The sequence below is a fragment of the Salvelinus alpinus genome, chromosome 22 (genome assembly GCF_045679555.1).
Source record: "Salvelinus alpinus chromosome 22, SLU_Salpinus.1, whole genome shotgun sequence".
NCBI lineage: Eukaryota > Metazoa > Chordata > Actinopteri > Salmoniformes > Salmonidae > Salvelinus > Salvelinus alpinus.
Genome location: NC_092107.1, coordinates 39,990,423 through 40,004,505, shown reverse-complemented (window position 1 = coordinate 40,004,505; position 14,083 = coordinate 39,990,423). Strand labels below are relative to the sequence as shown.

General features: G+C 54.2%; 1 protein-coding gene across 1 annotated transcript in view; it reads left to right on the top strand.

Annotated features, from left to right (window-relative positions):
- The first annotated feature begins 889 nt into the window (after positions 1 to 889).
- Positions 890 to 14,083, top strand: part of LOC139549511 (START domain-containing protein 10-like) — a 29,903-nt gene continuing 16,709 nt past the window's right edge. The window contains exons 1-3 of the mRNA XM_071360086.1: positions 890 to 1,732; positions 13,253 to 13,400; positions 13,507 to 13,610. Of these exons, the coding sequence (XP_071216187.1) occupies positions 1,577 to 1,732; positions 13,253 to 13,400; positions 13,507 to 13,610 (408 nt within the window). The 5' untranslated portion in view covers positions 890 to 1,576. The remainder of the gene's footprint in view (positions 1,733 to 13,252; positions 13,401 to 13,506; positions 13,611 to 14,083) is intronic.

Sequence of the window (14,083 nt, the reverse complement as noted above, 5' to 3'; positions counted from 1 at the left end):
CTCCACATGGGGAGAGAAAGCACCCGTGGCATTCATCCAAACACACACATCTCATTCCGCCAAACACACACATCTCATTCCGCCAAACACAAAACCATAGCTCAAAGCCAAGAGGAAATGTGTCACTATTGCCTTACTGCCTTTCCACTTCTTAAATGAACTCTGTTCTGTTCCCAGACTAATAAATATAAAGTCATTAAAACTGTAGCCTACCCAGGCCTGATATATAAGACACCAGACTAAGGAACTTATTCAGGCATAAAATATCAGAGACATGTGGCGTATCATCCCATTGGAGATGTGTCTTTCTTTGTAAGGAATTGACATTAAGTCTTAAAGGCACTTGCCCATTCCGGCAAGTCAGCACTATTTTTGGGTTGCCCGAAGAGTATCATCATTTATGGAATTTTTTGATTCCCCCTTATGTGTACATTCTAATAAACAAGGATTCCAAAAGGATTCTTCGTCTGTCCCCATAGAATAACCCTTTTTGGTTTCACGTAGAACCCTTTTTGGTTCCATAGGTGAGTGTAGGCTACTGGTCTGTACATCGCCATAGGTGAGTGTAGGCTACTGGTCTGTACATCGCCATAGGTGAGTGTAGGCTACTGGTCTGTACATCGCCATAGGTGAGTGTAGGATATTGATCTGTACATCGCCATAGGTGAGTATAGGCTACTGGTTTTGTTTAACGTTTCTAAAGTAGCCTAAAGGCATTCTCCCAATAGCCATATCCCACAATAACGGTTATGTTGTTGAAATGGCAAGAAAAATAGTGAGAAAATAAACGACACCAGCAAAAAAAGGGTGGAGTAGGGAGGAGAGTACACGTCAGCTTATTGGACCAGGCGCGCTGATATCTGGTCCCTGATACAGGGACGTACGTGCGTGCGTCCGTCCGAGTGTGCACGTAGCCGAGTGGGCGGTTGTCAATCTTTCATTGCTTCTCTGTGTGTCTCAAACGCTTTCTTCTATTCGTCACACTGCACCATCAACCCCCGACGACGTCGAGTGACCATAGGTGGGCACACAGCGACGCAGGGGAACTGAAATGTAAACGCGCAACAATTGATCATAACCATCCGACTTGTCAGCCTCTCATCTCTAGTGGAGTCGTGGTGAGACAGCGGACACATATGTCTCACTTAAATAGCTACTGTGGACCATATTGAACTGAAATTGATTCACGCCAGAGGGTCAATAATGTTATAAGATAAACGCCGGAATGTTTATATAGTTTCTATGAAAACTGTAGATTTTCTTATTTTTATACCCGTGTTTTTGTGCGTTCTTCGTGTTTGTTCAGCAACTCTCCTTTCTAAGCACACATAATCACAATACGCGGATTGCGTGCTCAGTGTGTGTGATAAATAAATCACATTATAGGAATAATTCACTCAGAGGATAGAGGTGTAACGTTACGTCGTTTAGCTCAGTCACTCCTCACCGGCGCCGGTTCGTCCCAGTCTGCTTCGGGTCTCTCCGCCATCGGGAGTTTCCTACCTCGGTTTGGTCCCATCGTTGTTCTTCCCAGTGAACTGCAGAAGAGCGAGCTCGCGCTACCCGGTAAAATATTATGTCGGTGTTGATCCCGGATGACCGGTCATTCAGCAGCTTCAAGGAGGAGTGCGGGAGTGAGGAGGGCTGGAGTCTGACCTACAATAAGCCGGACATGACTGTGTGGACCCAGACTATAGGAGGCGACGAGGAGAAGTCACTCCACAAGATCAAGGTGAGAACAGGGTAGGCCGGTACTCAGGTGAATGGAAAATGTGAGGAATAGAGGACACCATATGGGTTACCTCGGTCACACAGTCCCATAGCACAAGTCATAATGTCCTAAACTGAAACCCTTTCATAATATTACTCAGAGGAGGGCAAGGACGTGGTATTTACAGGGAAAAAGGACATCTAAATTGTTAAAGTTTTGGACCGGGGCCAGGGTCAGGTGTGTGCTGTATGTATCCGGGTCTGTGGCAGGATAGCGGACAAACAGGTGTTATCACATGGAGTTGTTTGAGGAAGGGTGGAGGGAGGTGGAGAGAGGTGGAGGATGGGGAGAGGAAATGTGTGTACTGTACACATGATTAATCAGCTCTGACGTCACACTGTTGGAGCAGGCTACTGTAAACTCAGGTGTGTGTGTGTGTGTGAGACCAGTTATGTGTGATGTAAGAAGCTGCAGGTGGAAGTCTTGTTCTGTTTCCCACAGAGAGTCCTGCTCTGCAACCTGTGAGTGCAGGTACATTAACTGACACATTACATTTGACAGACATGACCGTCAGTTTTGTCACCTGGTGGGCTGGTGGTCATAGAGAAGGAAACATATGGGAGGTAGGCAGTCAACCTGTTATGTTAGCTGTCATCTATCTGTCATCTATCTGTCTCTTAAGTGTCCGTTTGCCTGATTTGCGTACTGTCACAGAGTGCGTACTGTCACAGAGTGCGTACTGTCACAGAGTGCGTACTGTCACAGAGTGTGTAATGTGTGCTTAAGGAGAGGCCTTGTCTCTCTCTCTGCACTCATAGCCATTGGGGATAAAGGTGTGAGACTGTATGTTTTGTGTTTTTGCTCAGTTAACGAGAGAGCAGGATACACTGATGGGAGTAGCCCTCAAACCTTTACATCCTTGTGTGTGTCTCTCTGTTTGTGTGTGTGTGTGTGTGTGTGTGTGTGTGTGTGTGTGTGTGTGCTCAGGAGGCAGTGATGCTATGATCCTGTTCTTCTATTTCTAGATTTGGATAAAAGCACAGATGCTCTCCCAGCTGATACATGTGGAAAGTGTGTGAGTGTGATATCCAGTCTGTCGTAGTGTTCCCCCTGAGGGGGCTGTCGTAGTGTTCCCCCTGAGGGGGCTGTCGTAGTGTTCCCCCTGAGGGGGCTGTCGTAGTGTTCCCCCTGAGGGGGCTGTCGTAGTGTTCCCCCTGAGGGGGCTGTCGTAGTGTTCCCCCTGAGGGGGCTGTCGTAGTGTTCCCCCTGAGGGGGCTGTCGTAGTGTTCCCCCTGAGGGGGCTGTCGTGTTCTGTTCCCACTTAGGGGGCTGTCGTGTTCTGTTCCCACTTAGGGGGCTGTCGTGTTCTGTTCCCACTGAGGGGGCTGTCGTAGTGTTCCCACTGAGGGGGCTGTCGTAGTGTTCTCACTGAGGGGGCTGTCGTAGTGTTCCCACTGAGGGGGCTGTCGTAGTGTTCCCACTGAGGGGGCTGTCGTAGTGTTCCCACTGAGGGGGCTGTCGTAGTGTTCTCACTGAGGGGGCTGTCGTAGTGTTCCCACTGAGGGGGCTGTCGTAGTGTTCCCACTGAGGGGGCTGTCGTAGTGTTCCCACTGAGGGGGCTGTCGTAGTGTTCTGTTCCCACTGAGGGGGCTGTCGTAGTGTTCTCCCTGAGGGGGCTGTCGTAGTGTTGTGTTCTCCCTGAGGGGGCTGTCGTAGTGTTCTCCCTGAGGGGGCTGTCGTAGTGTTCTCCCTGAGGGGGCTGTCGTAGTGTTGTGTTCTCCCTGAGGGGGCTGTCGTAGTGTTCTCCCTGAGGGGGCTGTCGTAGTGTTCTCCCTGAGGGGGCTGTCGTAGTGTTCTCCCTGAGGGGGCTGTCGTAGTGTTCTCCCTGAGGGGGCTGTCGTAGTGTTCTCCCTGAGGGGGCTGTCGTAGTGTTCTCCCTGAGGGGGCTGTCGTAGTGTTGTGTTCTCCCTGAGGGGGCTGTCGTAGTGTTCTCCCTGAGGGGGCTGTCGTAGTGTTCTGTTCCCACTGAGGGGGCTGTCGTAGTGTTCCCACTGAGGGGGCTGTCGTAGTGTTCCCCCTGAGGGGGCTGTCGTGTTCTGTTCCCCCTGAGGGGGCTGTCGTAGTGTTCTCCCTGAGGGGGCTGTCGTAGTGTTCTCCCTGAGGGGGCTGTCGTAGTGTTCTCCCTGAGGGGGCTGTCGTAGTGTTCTGTTCTCCCTGAGGGGGCTGTCGTAGTGTTCTGTTCCCCCTGAGGGGGCTGTCGTAGTGTTCTCCCTGAGGGGGCTGTCGTAGTGTTCTGTTCCCCCTGAGGGGGCTGTCGTAGTGTTCTGTTCCCCCTGTGGGGGCTGTCGTAGTGTTCTGTTCCCCCTGAGGGGGCTGTCGTAGTGTTCTCCCTGAGGGGGCTGTCGTAGTGTTCTCCCTGAGGGGGCTGTCGTAGTGTTCCCACTGAGGGGGCTGTCGTAGTGTTCTCACTGAGGGGGCTGTCGTAGTGTTCTCCCTGAGGGGGCTGTCGTAGTGTTCTCCCTGAGGGGGCTGTCGTAGTGTTCCCCCTGAGGGGGCTGTCGTAGTGTTCCCCCTGAGGGGGCTGTCGTAGTGTTCCCCCTGAGGGGGCTGTCGTAGTGTTCCCCCTGAGGGGGCTGTCGTAGTGTTCTCCCTGAGGGGGCTGTCGTAGTGTTCTCCCTGAGGGGGCTGTCGTAGTGTTCCCCCTGAGGGGGCTGTCGTAGTGTTCTCCCTGAGGGGGCTGTCGTAGTGTTCCCACTGAGGGGGCTGTCGTAGTGTTCCCACTGAGGGGGCTGTCGTAGTGTTCTCCCTGAGGGGGCTGTCGTAGTGTTCTCCCTGAGGGGGCTGTCGTAGTGTTCCCACTGAGGGGGCTGTCGTAGTGTTCTCCCTGAGGGGGCTGTCGTAGTGTTCTGTTCTCCCTGAGGGGGCTGTCGTAGTGTTCTGTTCCCACTGAGGGGGCTGTCGTAGTGTTCTGTTCCCACTGAGGGGGCTGTCGTAGTGTTCTGTTCCCACTGAGGGGGCTGTCGTAGTGTTCTGTTCCCACTGAGGGGGCTGTCGTAGTGTTCTGTTCCCACTGAGGGGGCTGTCGTAGTGTTCTGTTCCCCCTGAGGGGGCTGTCGTAGTGTTCTGTTCCCACTGAGGGGGCTGTCGTAGTGTTCTGTTCCCCCTGAGGGGGCTGTCGTAGTGTTCTGTTCCCCCTGAGGGGGCTGTCGTAGTGTTCTGTTCTCCCTGAGGGGGCTGTCGTAGTGTTCTCCCTGAGGGGGCTGTCGTAGTGTTCTGTTCTCCCTGAGGGGGCTGTCGTAGTGTTCTGTTCCCACTGAGGGGGCTGTCGTAGTGTTCTCACTGAGGGGGCTGTCGTAGTGTTCTGTTCCCACTGAGGGGGCTGTCGTAGTGTTCTGTTCCCACTGAGGGGGCTGTCGTAGTGTTCCCACTGAGGGGGCTGTCGTAGTGTTCTCACTGAGGGGGCTGTCGTAGTGTTCTGTTCCCACTGAGGGGGCTGTCGTAGTGTTCCCACTGAGGGGGCTGTCGTAGTGTTCCCACTGAGGGGGCTGTCGTAGTGTTCTCCCTGAGGGGGCTGTCGTAGTGTTCTCCCTGAGGGGGCTGTCGTAGTGTTCCCACTGAGGGGGCTGTCGTAGTGTTCTGTTCCCCCTGAGGGGGCTGTCGTAGTGTTCCCACTGAGGGGGCTGTCGTAGTGTTCTCACTGAGGGGGCTGTCGTAGTGTTCTCCCTGAGGGGGCTGTCGTAGTGTTCTCCCTGAGGGGGCTGTCGTAGTGTTCTCCCTGAGGGGGCTGTCGTAGTGTTCTCCCTGAGGGGGCTGTCGTAGTGTTCCCCCTGAGGGGGCTGTCGTAGTGTTCTGTTCCCACTGAGGGGGCTGTCGTAGTGTTCTCCCTGAGGGGGCTGTCGTAGTGTTCTCCCTGAGGGGGCTGTCGTAGTGTTCCCACTGAGGGGGCTGTCGTAGTGTTCCCACTGAGGGGGCTGTCGTAGTGTTCTCCCTGAGGGGGCTGTCGTAGTGTTCTGTTCCCACTGAGGGGGCTGTCGTAGTGTTCTCCCTGAGGGGGCTGTCGTAGTGTTCTCCCTGAGGGGGCTGTCGTAGTGTTCCCACTGAGGGGGCTGTCGTAGTGTTCCCACTGAGGGGGCTGTCGTAGTGTTCCCACTGAGGGGGCTGTCGTAGTGTTCTCCCTGAGGGGGCTGTCGTAGTGTTCTCCCTGAGGGGGCTGTCGTAGTGTTCCCACTGAGGGGGCTGTCGTAGTGTTCTCCCTGAGGGGGCTGTCGTAGTGTTCTGTTCTCCCTGAGGGGGCTGTCGTAGTGTTCTGTTCCCACTGAGGGGGCTGTCGTAGTGTTCTGTTCCCACTGAGGGGGCTGTCGTAGTGTTCTGTTCCCACTGAGGGGGCTGTCGTAGTGTTCTGTTCCCACTGAGGGGGCTGTCGTAGTGTTCTGTTCCCACTGAGGGGGCTGTCGTAGTGTTCTGTTCCCCCTGAGGGGGCTGTCGTAGTGTTCTGTTCTCCCTGAGGGGGCTGTCGTAGTGTTCTGTTCCCACTGAGGGGGCTGTCGTAGTGTTCTGTTCCCACTGAGGGGGCTGTCGTAGTGTTCTCCCTGAGGGGGCTGTCGTAGTGTTCTGTTCCCACTGAGGGGGCTGTCGTAGTGTTCCCACTGAGGGGGCTGTCGTAGTGTTCTCACTGAGGGGGCTGTCGTAGTGTTCTGTTCCCACTGAGGGGGCTGTCGTAGTGTTCCCACTGAGGGGGCTGTCGTAGTGTTCTCACTGAGGGGGCTGTCGTAGTGTTCCCACTGAGGGGGCTGTCGTAGTGTTCTCCCTGAGGGGGCTGTCGTAGTGTTCCCACTGAGGGGGCTGTCGTAGTGTTCCCACTGAGGGGGCTGTCGTAGTGTTCTGTTCCCCCTGAGGGGGCTGTCGTAGTGTTCCCACTGAGGGGGCTGTCGTAGTGTTCTCACTGAGGGGGCTGTCGTAGTGTTCCCACTGAGGGGGCTGTCGTAGTGTTCCCACTGAGGGGGCTGTCGTAGTGTTCCCACTGAGGGGGCTGTCGTAGTGTTCTCCCTGAGGGGGCTGTCGTAGTGTTCTCCCTGAGGGGGCTGTCGTAGTGTTCTCCCTGAGGGGGCTGTCGTAGTGTTCCCACTGAGGGGGCTGTCGTAGTGTTCTGTTCCCCCTGAGGGGGCTGTCGTAGTGTTCTGTTCCCCCTGAGGGGGCTGTCGTAGTGTTCTGTTCCCACTGAGGGGGCTGTCGTAGTGTTCCCACTGAGGGGGCTGTCGTAGTGTTCCCACTGAGGGGGCTGTCGTAGTGTTCCCACTGAGGGGGCTGTCGTAGTGTTCCCACTGAGGGGGCTGTCGTAGTGTTCCCACTGAGGGGGCTGTCGTAGTGTTCCCACTGAGGGGGCTGTCGTAGTGTTCTGTTCCCCCTGAGGGGGCTGTCGTAGTGTTCCCACTGAGGGGGCTGTCGTAGTGTTCCCACTGAGGGGGCTGTCGTAGTGTTCCCACTGAGGGGGCTGTCGTAGTGTTCCCACTGAGGGGGCTGTCGTAGTGTTCCCACTGAGGGGGCTGTCGTAGTGTTCCCACTGAGGGGGCTGTCGTAGTGTTCTGTTCCCCCTGAGGGGGCTGTCGTAGTGTTCCCACTGAGGGGGCTGTCGTAGTGTTCCCACTGAGGGGGCTGTCGTAGTGTTCCCACTGAGGGGGCTGTCGTAGTGTTCCCACTGAGGGGGCTGTCGTAGTGTTGTGTTCTCCCTGAGGGGGCTGTCGTAGTGTTCTCCCTGAGGGGGCTGTCGTAGTGTTCTACCTGAGGGGGCTGTCGTAGTGTTCTCCCTGAGGGGGCTGTCGTAGTGTTCTCCCTGAGGGGGCTGTCGTAGTGTTCTCCCTGAGGGGGCTGTCGTAGTGTTCTCCCTGAGGGGGCTGTCGTAGTGTTCTCCCTGAGGGGGCTGTCGTAGTGTTCTCCCTGAGGGGGCTGTCGTAGTGTTCTCCCTGAGGGGGCTGTCGTAGTGTTCTCCCTGAGGGGGCTGTCGTAGTGTTCTCCCTGAGGGGGCTGTCGTAGTGTTCTCCCTGAGGGGGCTGTCGTAGTGTTCTCCCTGAGGGGGCTGTCGTAGTGTTCTCCCTGAGGGGGCTGTCGTAGTGTTCTCCCTGAGGGGGCTGTCGTAGTGTTCTCCCTGAGGGGGCTGTCGTAGTGTTCTCCCTGAGGGGGCTGTCGTAGTGTTCTCCCTGAGGGGGCTGTCGTAGTGTTCTCCCTGAGGGGGCTGTCGTAGTGTTGTGTTCTCCCTGAGGGGGCTGTCGTAGTGTTCTCCCTGAGGGGGCTGTCGTAGTGTTCTGTTCCCACTGAGGGGGCTGTCGTAGTGTTCTGTTCCCACTGAGGGGGCTGTCGTAGTGTTCTGTTCCCACTGAGGGGGCTGTCGTAGTGTTCTGTTCCCACTGAGGGGGCTGTCGTAGTGTTCTCCCTGAGGGGGCTGTCGTAGTGTTCTCCCTGAGGGGGCTGTCGTAGTGTTCTCCCTGAGGGGGCTGTCGTAGTGTTCTCCCTGAGGGGGCTGTCGTAGTGTTCTCCCTGAGGGGGCTGTCGTAGTGTTCTCCCTGAGGGGGCTGTCGTAGTGTTCTCCCTGAGGGGGCTGTCGTAGTGTTCTCCCTGAGGGGGCTGTCGTAGTGTTCCCCCTGAGGGGGCTGTCGTAGTGTTCTGTTCTCCCTGAGGGGGCTGTCGTAGTGTTGTGTTCTCCCTGAGGGGGCTGTCGTAGTGTTGTGTTCTCCCTGAGGGGGCTGTCGTAGTGTTGTGTTCTCCCTGAGGGGGCTGTCGTAGTGTTGTGTTCCCACTGAGGGGGCTGTCGTAGTGTTGTGTTCCCACTGAGGGGGCTGTCGTAGTGTTCCCACTGAGGGGGCTGTCGTAGTGTTCCCACTGAGGGGGCTGTCGTAGTGTTCCCACTGAGGGGGCTGTCGTAGTGTTCCCACTGAGGGGGCTGTCGTAGTGTTCTCCCTGAGGGGGCTGTCGTAGTGTTCTGTTCCCACTGAGGGGGCTGTCGTAGTGTTCTGTTCTCCCTGAGGGGGCTGTCGTAGTGTTCTGTTCTCCCTGAGGGGGCTGTCGTAGTGTTCTGTTCTCCCTGAGGGGGCTGTCGTAGTGTTCTGTTCTCCCTGAGGGGGCTGTCGTAGTGTTCTGTTCTCCCTGAGGGGGCTGTCGTAGTGTTCTGTTCTCCCTGAGGGGGCTGTCGTAGTGTTCTGTTCTCCCTGAGGGGGCTGTCGTAGTGTTCTGTTCTCCCTGAGGGGGCTGTCGTAGTGTTCTGTTCTCCCTGAGGGGGCTGTCGTAGTGTTCTGTTCTCCCTGAGGGGGCTGTCGTAGTGTTCTGTTCTCCCTGAGGGGGCTGTCGTAGTGTTCTGTTCTCCCTGAGGGGGCTGTCGTAGTGTTCTGTTCTCCCTGAGGGGGCTGTCGTAGTGTTCTGTTCCCACTGAGGGGGCTGTCGTAGTGTTCCCACTGAGGGGGCTGTCGTAGTGTTCTGTTCCCCCTGAGGGGGCTGTCGTAGTGTTCCCACTGAGGGGGCTGTCGTAGTGTTCCCCCTGAGGGGGCTGTCGTAGTGTTCCCACTGAGGGGGCTGTCGTAGTGTTCCCACTGAGGGGGCTGTCGTAGTGTTCCCACTGAGGGGGCTGTCGTAGTGTTCCCACTGAGGGGGCTGTCGTAGTGTTCCCACTGAGGGGGCTGTCGTAGTGTTCCCACTGAGGGGGCTGTCGTAGTGTTCCCACTGAGGGGGCTGTCGTAGTGTTCCCACTGAGGGGGCTGTCGTAGTGTTCCCACTGAGGGGGCTGTCGTAGTGTTCCCACTGAGGGGGCTGTCGTAGTGTTCTCCCTGAGGGGGCTGTCGTAGTGTTCTCCCTGAGGGGGCTGTCGTAGTGTTCTCCCTGAGGGGGCTGTCGTACTGTTCCCACTGAGGGGGCTGTCGTAGTGTTCTGTTCCCCCTGAGGGGGCTGTCGTAGTGTTCCCACTGAGGGGGCTGTCGTAGTGTTCCCCCTGAGGGGGCTGTCGTAGTGTTCCCCCTGAGGGGGCTGTCGTAGTGTTCCCACTGAGGGGGCTGTCGTAGTGTTCCCACTGAGGGGGCTGTCGTAGTGTTCCCACTGAGGGGGCTGTCGTAGTGTTCCCACTGAGGGGGCTGTCGTAGTGTTCCCACTGAGGGGGCTGTCGTAGTGTTCTCCCTGAGGGGGCTGTCGTACTGTTCTCCCTGAGGGGGCTGTCGTACTGTTCTCCCTGAGGGGGCTGTCGTAGTGTTCTGTTCCCCCTGAGGGGGCTGTCGTAGTGTTCTGTTCCCCCTGAGGGGGCTGTCGTAGTGTTCTGTTCTCCCTGAGGGGGCTGTCGTAGTGTTCTGTTCCCCCTGAGGGGGCTGTCGTAGTGTTCTGTTCCCCCTGAGGGGGCTGTCGTAGTGTTCTGTTCCCCCTGACGGGGCTGTCGTAGTGTTCTGTTCCCCCTGAGGGGGCTGTCGTAGTGTTCTGTTCTCCCTGAGGGGGCTGTCGTAGTGTTCTGTTCCCCCTGAGGGGGCTGTCGTAGTGTTCTGTTCCCCCTGAGGGGGCTGTCGTAGTGTTCTGTTCCCCCTGAGGGGGCTGTCGTAGTGTTCTGTTCCCCCTGAGGGGGCTGTCGTAGTGTTCTGTTCCCCCTGAGGGGGCTGTCGTAGTGTTCTGTTCCCCCTGAGGGGGCTGTCGTAGTGTTCTGTTCTCCCTGAGGGGGCTGTCGTAGTGTTCTGTTCCCCCTGAGGGGGCTGTCGTAGTGTTCTGTTCCCCCTGAGGGGGCTGTCGTAGTGTTCTGTTCCCCCTGAGGGGGCTGTCGTAGTGTTCTGTTCCCCCTGAGGGGGCTGTCGTAGTGTTCTGTTCCCCCTGAGGGGGCTGTCGTAGTGTTCTGTTCCCCCTGAGGGGGCTGTCGTAGTGTTCTCCCTGAGGGGGCTGTCGTAGTGTTCTCACTGAAGGTCTATAACAGTGAAGAGCAGAGGCATTGAAACCCGGAGAGAGATCTTTATTATCCATATATTATTATTATCAGCAGCATTATCATCAATAATCTATCAGCCAGTAACCATTAGTCAGCCATATCATCAGCATTATACTGACACACACACACACACACACACACACACACACACACACACACACACACACACACACACACACACACACACACACACACACACACACACACACACACACACAGGCAGCAGAGCTATAATTCTGTATGTATATGTGGACGGTGTGTGTGTCATATGTGGGTGGCTTGACAATCTGTCAGACTGCTGTGTACTGTTTGGTCTTTCCCCAGCCCACACACACCCTGAGGACTGAGGGAATCCCTACTCACTGATGGTATACAGATACACACTCATCCCCTCTCATCCTTCTCTTCCACATTCCTCTACCCGTGTCCAACAGAACAGATGAGCTTTGACAGGCCTGGGAGGGGAGTAGACAGGGACAAGGAGGAATGTTGGATTAAACACAGCAGCTGACTGTAGTGCAGTCTGATGCAGGGGGGAGGGTGTGTGTGTATCAGGTTAGAGGTCGTGTATCATGTGACTGTGAGCATGCAGTGTCTGGCCCACAGGACTCTGTCAACCATGATCACACGTACAACTGTTCTGTCAAACGTAATCTCTCACTCATGGGGTTTCAATTGACGGTTCACAAACACCATTCTCCATGTCTCTCTCTCTCGCTCAATTCAGTTTAAGGGGCTTTATTGGCATGGGAAACATATGTTAATATTGCCCAAGCAAGTGAAATAGATAATAAACCAAAGTGAAATAAACAATCAGAAATTAACAGTAAACATCACAAAAGTTCCAAAGGAATAGAGACATATCAAATGTCATTATGTCTTTATACAGTGTTATAACGATGTGCAAATTGTTAAAGTACAAAAGGGAAAATAAATACATATGGATTGTATTTACAATGGTGTTTGTTCTTCACTGGTTGCCCTTTTCTTGTGGCAACAGGTCACACATCTTGCTGCTGTGATTGCACACTGGTATTTCACCCAAATTGGATTTGTTTTTGAATTCTTTGTGGGTCTGTGTAATCTGAGGGAAATATGTGTCTCTAATATGGTCACTGAGCAAGGCCATGCTCACTGAGTGTACATAGACAAAGCTTTCCTTAAGTTTGGGTCAGTAACGGTGGTCAGGTATTCTGCCACTGTGTACTCTCTGTTTAGGGCCAAATAGCATTTTAGTTTGCTCTGTTTTTTTTTGTTTAATTCTTTCCAATGTATCAAGTAATTATCTTTTTTGTTTTCTCATGATTTTTCTTGGGTCTAATTGTGTTGCTGTTGCTGTCCTGGGGCTCTGTGGGGTCTGTTTGTGTTTGTGAACAGAGCCCCAGGACCAGCTTGCTTAGGGGACTCTTCTCCAGGTTCATCTCTCTGTAGGTGATGACTTTGTTATGGAAGGTTTGGGAATCGCTTATTTTTAGGTGGTTGAAGAAGGCCCTTCTTGCCTTGTCGCTCAGATCGTTCACAGCTTTGTGGAAGTTACCAGTGGCGCTGATGTTTAGGCCGAGGTATGTATAGTTTTTTGTGAGCTCTAGGGCAACGGTGTCTAGATAGAATTTGTATTCGTGGTCCTGGCGACTGGACCTTTTTTGGAACACCATTATTTTGGTCGTACTGAGATTTACTGTCAGGGCCCAGGTCTGGCATAATCTGTGCAGAAGATGTAGGTGTGGCTGTAGACCCTTCTGGACAGAAGCACCAGATCATCAGCAAACAGTAGGCATGTGTCTCTCCTGTCCTCATCAGTAGAGGAATATACTGAAGGACTTCAATAGAATTACAGTGATGTCTTCTCCCTCCCTCCCTCTCTTTTTTCCTCTCCTGTTTCAATCTGCCCTGCGGACACAATCACTCCATTATTCTCTCAGCTCCATTGTGACTTTTAAGTCCTTAGTCCAACACACACACACACACACACACACACACACACACACACACACACACACACACACACACACACACACACACACACACACACACACACACACACACACACACACCATTCCTCCAAACACAGAACCACAAGGCTGTTGATAGATAGTTTTAAGGTTAGACTATAGATCTACTTGCTCGACCCACAAGGCTGTTGATAGATAGTTTTAAGGCTAGACTATAGATCTGCTTGCTCGACACACAAGGCTGTTGATAGATAGTTTTAAGGCTAGACTATAGATCTGCTTGCTCGACCCACAAGGCTGTTGATAGATAGTGCACTACTTTTGGTCCGGGTTATCCCCATGTAGTGCACTCTATGGCTGTCTCCCCTCCCCCCACTCCCCTATCTTCTGTTTGTGTTGTTGTGGTGTGGAGTCTTCCCCTGGCTGAGGTAACCATGGAGATGGCGTTACTCTAGGGCAGTTTTGCAGGCCACTGGTGTGTGTGCTCTCACTTTTTAACAGCCTGACGTTGTGCCCAAGGTTTTACTATTAAACTGCCCCCTCCCCTCCTCACCCCACACACACACACAAGTGTGTGTTTGGTCAAATAACGGTAGGTGTGTGTGTGTGTGTGTGTTGACTATTTATTGAATGTGTGTGTCTCTCCTGCAGTGTCGGATGGCGTGTAAGGACGTGCCAGCTGAGACCATGTATGATGTTCTCCATGACATCGAGTACCGGAGGAAATGGGACGCAAACGTCATCGAAACCTTCGACATCGGAAAACTCACTGTTAACGCAGACGTGGGCTACTACTCCTGTACGACACACACACACACACACACACACACACACACACACACACACACACACACACACACACACACGTTAATGTGTTAATGAGGCTCCTCCTCGTCTGTGTCTAGGGAAGTGTCCCAAGCCGCTGAGGAACCGTGACGTCATCACACTGCGCTCTTGGCTGCCCACTGGCAGTGATTACATCATCATGAACTACTCTGTCAAACATGCTGTAAGTATAAACATGTGCAGGGAGAGAGTATCCTGGTACACAAACCTGTACTATACCATCTTCCTCAGGGCTCTCCAACCCTGTTCCTGGAGAGCTACAGGACGGTATGTCTCCAGGAACAGGGTTGGAGAGAGAACTTACAGGAGGGTATGTCTCCAGGAACAAGGTTGGAGAGAGAACTTACAGGACGGTATGTCTCCAGGAACAGGGTTGGAGAGAGAACTTACAGGACGGTATGTATCCAGGAACAGGGTTGGAGAGAGAACTTACAGGACGGTATGTCTCCAGGAACAGGGTTGGAGAGAGAACTTACAGGACGGTATGTCTCCAGGAACAGGGTTGGAGAGAGAACTTACAGGACGGTATGTCTCCAGGAACAGGGTTGGAGAGAGAACCTACAGGACGGTATGTCTCCAGGAACAGGGTTGGAGAGAGAACTTACAGGAGGCTATGTCTCCAGGAACAGGGTTGGA